Source organism: Octopus bimaculoides, chromosome 4 (genome assembly GCF_001194135.2).
Source record: "Octopus bimaculoides isolate UCB-OBI-ISO-001 chromosome 4, ASM119413v2, whole genome shotgun sequence".
Taxonomy (NCBI): Eukaryota; Metazoa; Mollusca; class Cephalopoda; order Octopoda; family Octopodidae; genus Octopus; species Octopus bimaculoides.
In genome coordinates, this window is record NC_068984.1 from 130,811,162 (window position 1) to 130,816,858 (window position 5,697).

Below are 5,697 nucleotides of genomic sequence, written 5' to 3' on the forward strand. Positions count from 1 at the left end.
CCACAGACACGTGTACCCTTAACGTAGTTCTCGGGGATATTCAGCGTGACACAGTGTGACAAGGCTGACACTTTTGAAATACAGGTACAACAGAAACAGGAAGTAAGAGTGAGAGAAAGTTGTGGTGAAAGAGTACAGCAGGGTTCGTCACCATCCCCTGCCGGAGCCTCGTGGAGCCTTGTGGAGCTTTAGGTGTTTTCGCTCAATAAACACTCACAACGTCCGGTTTGGGAATCGAAACTGCGATCCTATGACCGCGAGTCCGCTGCCCTAACCACTGGGTCATTGCGCCTCTTCTCCCAATATACTTCAGTACATAATCGTTTGGAATGCAGTTTTTTTTGGTGTAATGAAAATTTAGTTCCTACCTTCTTGGTCCAGCTTTTCGGAATGTACGACATTATGAGGTGCCCCAGTTCGTGGGACAAACAGTTTTCATGAGATCGATATGGGTCTTGATCATCACAGAGCACAACATGATCCAAGCACACACTCCTTGAGAGAGTCAGTCCAGCCACCCGTTCGTATTTGCGTCCGTCGTGGGTACACGTTATTTGGCAAAGTCCATCACATTTACCTGTTATATAATAAACCAAAGTCAGAGAAAATCGTTGACCCATTGTTTTGCTTTTTCTTTTTTACTGATGTCATGTTTATTTGTGTTTTAGAGAAACTGAAAATCTTAGCGATTAATTCGTTATTTGTGTTTTGCTAAGGAAATTCTCGACCTGATGTATAGGTTTTAACTCCCGTATATTATTGTAGCAATGAAAATGATCATTTTGGTTTGTTAACTTGTAATACTGAGTGACTGAGTGATTTAAAATTCTTTTAAGAGTTGTATTGCTTAGGAAGAGAGAGATGGGTCCTCAATAGTGTAGTTAGAGTGTGTGCTGCCGAAGGTAGCACTTGAACTTACCAACCCTATACAAGCTTAAACGACAGACCCAAAAGTGCCGCCCACATAAAAGTGTTACCCAGGGTGGACCGTTCCTTATCCTCCCCAGCTACGTTTCTGTTGATTCTATGAAGTTTGTTTGCAAGACATAAGTTTCAGTAACGACTTTCTAGTATATTAAATAACTTACCCCTCGATTACCTGACACTCGTATCACATTGAAATGTATTTGATAAACGGTTCTCTAGTTTTAGAAATTATTTATGTCAACTTCCTTTAATAAAACAAATGGCTCACAAGCAATTTAAGAATTGGCTTACATATCATGTGATATCACCAGTAATTTAAAAACTGGCTTACCTTTGCACTCCGGCAGATCAGCAAATCGCTTAAATTCTGGATAAATCGTCGGACCTTCGCTCTTGGCAAATACGCCAACTCCTTTTGATTTGGTGATTGATTCAAAGATCTCTTTTGGCATGTATTGAACCATCTTACTTACTGTTATGGCTGCCTGGTCACGAGAAAACGCAAAATGTTTTTAAAAAATTAGTTTGACATTTTTGCGTAGACTATAATCAAACCGAACGCTCAATCGCTCATATATGACATTCTAATGCTATGAAAAAAATCAGAATTTTATATTAGACTCATTTATCATGATACGTAAAATAGTTCGTATGCCGTGAAGAGAGATGAGTTTAGATATATTGGGGAAGGTTATTTGAAGATGAACCTATCACATCATCCGCTTGATTTGTTGCAAACATGGATACTTAATTATCCAGTTTACCACAGATTTTGCTCGTAACATTGTTTCTGTTTAGCATTTATCAATTAAGTAATGAAAAAAGTCGATGAAAACACATTAGTTGATACCCTTTACTCTTAACTCTTTTACTTGTTTCCGTCATTTGACTGCGGCCATGCTGGAGCACCGCCTTTTAGTCGTGCAAATCGACCCCAGGACTTATTCTTTGTAAGCCTCTTTCAGTTTCCGTCTACCAAATCCACTCACAAGGCTTTGGTCGGCTCGAAGCTATAGTAGAAGACACTTGCCCAAGGTGCCACGCAGTGGGACTGAACCCGGAACCATGTGGTTAGTAAGCAAGCTACTTACCACACAGCCACTCCTAATTTTCTTGCATAGAATTCTTCCTTATATAGAATTTGACATAACAATTAGAAAATTAGCTATAGTAGTAGTTATCGCAATAGCAAAATATCAACCCAGCATTAATATATAGATACTGTATCCTAGTAATAAGTAGGAATATTTGCTGATTAATTGGATTTAACTGTTAACATTTTAAATCCAACTTTATTACAAAGACTTCATTTATTTGGTTCTTTACCACCATAAAAAAAGCAATATCAGACATCTCTAATAATACTTCCACTGAGAAGATAAGACCGTGAAGGTCTACAAACGTTGATGGACTAGGAAATTTGTTATTAATAATAATAATAATAATAATAATAATAAATCAGACAAACGCCTGACACGGAAATACTAAAAATCTTTAATAAGAGATAAAACTCGAACATGGCGTATTCAATGCAACACATATACAGACTCGCACGTTTATATTAAAAATGCGTTGAAAAGGACATGCTTTGAATTTCGTTCAGGTGGACGACAGCGAAAACTGTCCTGGTCAGTGAGATACGATTTTTCTTCTACTGCAAAACTTCTTTTGCTCTAATACACACTAAAAGTCATTCAGTTATACGTTTTTATACGAAAACTTTTTCTGCGTGTAAACTTTTCAGTAATATGTGATTTTCTCTCTCTTTTAAATATATGTGTGTGTAAAATTCACCTTGTAAAAGCGAACACTAATATTTTTAGCGTAATATGAAAACATTTGTGATGTGAAAATATATTTTTGTATTTTTTGTATTTGTAGCAAAAAATATATAATAGAAATATTTACCTCCTATGTTAAAGAATATAAATTTCTTTTATTCAAATATGTGTGGTTCTGGTCGATTGAAGGTGGTGATGTTTAGTCGCATTGTAGATGCTTTTCACATGGTCTATCTTTCCCGAATATCTCTAATCTGATTTCCATTCCCCTTTTTTATTTTCTGCTGACCAGAACACACAGACACACACACACACACACACATGTATATCTATATGTATATTAAAATTTAGTGCATTTTGAACTCTTCCTTGTTAATTTTTCCTATATATATATAAACATACATACATATACGAATAATGAAAGTGAAAATGATATGCATATCACATTTAAGTATATGAGAATAATAGAGGTTAACAAGATTAGACCTACTTTTTTGTGCGCCAGCTTTGACACCTGACTGCTTGCTAGAACTTCAAGTCTCGGTGGTGGGACATCATGCCAGTGTATCTCTCCACCATATGTGATATAAGCTGTGGAGAAGTGGGCTTTGGATCGTACTTCTTCAATACTGTGGAAGTGAAAATGAGAAGAATTGTACAAGACATTATAGAATATAAAGATTGAATAATTAATTTAAAATGTATGCACACACACACGCACAACACACCCACTCTCTCACTCACACACACATGTACACACATATACGCATGCGCGCACGCACAGAGACACATATGATTTTTGTATATTTTGGAGTGATCCCTCATAAAAGACTCAATTCAACTTTGTGTAAGCTGTACCATTAAGTATGTATGGCTGTATATATCTATCTATCCATATACATATATTGTTTGTTTGTGTGTATGTGTGTATGTATGTATGTATGTATGTATGTATGTGTGTATGTGTGTATGTGTGTGTATGTACGTACGTATGTATGTATGTATGTATCTATCTATATTCTGTGTATGCATGTAGGTATGTATGTATGTATTGTTTTTATTATAACTGAACATAAAAACAAGCATTATATATATGTACACACACAGACACACACACACACACACAATGGTGTGTGGAAGTGAAAGGCGCGAACTCCGCTTAGGAGGGAAAAAAAGGAAACCAGATTAGAAATATTCGAGAAAGAGAGGCATTGTGAAAAGCATCTATAATGCAACTAAAAAATACCACCTTCAACCAACTAGAACCACTCATATTCATAGAAAGCTGATATTACTTTACCTCAAATTTTCTTTGCATGTTCCTATTTCAACATCCCTTCTCTTATTTTATCTACTTAATTTTTACACCTACTTTTCCTTCCTACCCCAGTCTTTCCTTTTCTCATCTTTATTATTCCATTGACAGAAGTCAATTTCCCTTAATTGCATTTCGCTTCCATTCCATCAGCGTCAATTTACAGTGTTTTTTTCTTTCCGGCATCTTTATTATCTCTATTGAAAGAAAGCTGCTTCTGAGGACGAGTTATTCACTTGAACGGAAGCAGTAATTTGAAAATACAACCTTTTCAAAATATTTTTCATTATTATTTCTTGTAGAGACAAACAGACCCTGAAAAATTGCAAAACTATGATAATATAAGACTGTTTCTGTAATTTGGTGTATTTTTCAAATAGTTATGGGATTTGTGGTAAATACTGTGGTCGTTACGCTTTCTATTCGGTGCTGCTTTCCAGACAGTGAATGTCTTACTGCGTCAGTCACAGCAGTAGTTTTCGTCTTTATTGCTTACTTACCTTTCTAAATATTTTACATTGTTTCTATCGGCCCAGATGTCGTTTCGGCTTGGAGGTGGCAGTATTCCCCACAGACCTGAAAGTGAACGGAACGTTTATAAAGATGATCAAAATCACAAGAGGTGTATAAGTGTTAGCATTAATATTAATTTAAGGACATATGTGTGCATGTATACGCATAATGTGTTAACACACACACACACACATTGGGCGGGTACGCATATCCACTTATTTAAATACACGTTGGCTTGTGGAATGTAAAATAGTTTTGTATGTGTGCGTGTATAAATATGAATAAATACGTACACGGCATTACAATTGTGGGTGAGTGTATGTGCATAAGCGTGTATAAGTGTTGGCATTAATTGTCTATATCTATAAATGTCATTTCTTTGGGAATAATAAACCCCTTGTCTTTGGATAGTAGTAGTAGTAGTAGTAGTAGTAGTAGTAGTAGTAGTGATGGTGAAGTAGATGGTGTATGTGATTGTTGTTGTCTGATCCCAAGAGTCAGCACCGATCAAAGAACAGTATTCAAACCGTGACCATCCCATCTTTTGTTTTCATGGATTGTGTAAGCCAGACTTCATTATTCAATTTGCTAGTGTTTCTACATGATAGGGAGGGAGTGATTTGAGGAAGATTTGGTTTCTATTTCTTCCAGATGGAGGTACGACTTAGAGTTTACTTCGTTGGCTCGTGTTGCTGTTGTTGTTGTTGTCGTTGGTGGTGGTAGTGGAGGTAGTGGTGATGGTAGTAGTATTGGTTGTGGTAGTAGTGGTGGTGGTGGTGGTGGTGGTGGTAGTATTGTTGTTGGTGATGCTGATGTCGTTGATAGCAGTGCTGATGATGGTGCCGGCAACGATGGGGTAATGGTGGTAGTGGTAGCAGTGGTAGTGTTGGTAGTATTGGTGGTGGTGGTAGTAGTGCTGTTGGTGATGCTGATGTTGATGGTAATGCTGATGATGGTGATGGCAGCGACGGGGTAATGGTGGTAGTGATGGTGGTGCTGGTGTTGGTAGTAGTGGTGTTAGTGGTAGTGATGTTGTAGTGGTGGTGATGTTGCTGGTAGTGGTGGTACTGTTGCTGCTAGTAATAGCAATGGTGGTGGTGGTGGTGGTGGTAAAGGTAGTAGTGGTGGTAGTAGTGGTGGTGGTGGTGGTGGTGGCGGTGG

The 5,697-nt window shown here is 37.4% G+C and overlaps 1 protein-coding gene across 1 annotated transcript in view; it reads right to left on the bottom strand.

Moving 5' to 3' along the window:
* The window catches only part of LOC106876315 (uncharacterized), a 48,479-nt gene that overhangs the window by 6,796 nt on the left and 35,986 nt on the right, over positions 1-5,697 (bottom strand). The window contains exons 2-5 of the mRNA XM_052967709.1: positions 4,524-4,599; positions 3,199-3,337; positions 1,259-1,412; positions 369-577 (exon numbers count right to left, since the gene is read on the bottom strand). Of these exons, the coding sequence (XP_052823669.1) occupies positions 369-577; positions 1,259-1,412; positions 3,199-3,337; positions 4,524-4,599 (578 nt within the window). The remainder of the gene's footprint in view (positions 1-368; positions 578-1,258; positions 1,413-3,198; positions 3,338-4,523; positions 4,600-5,697) is intronic.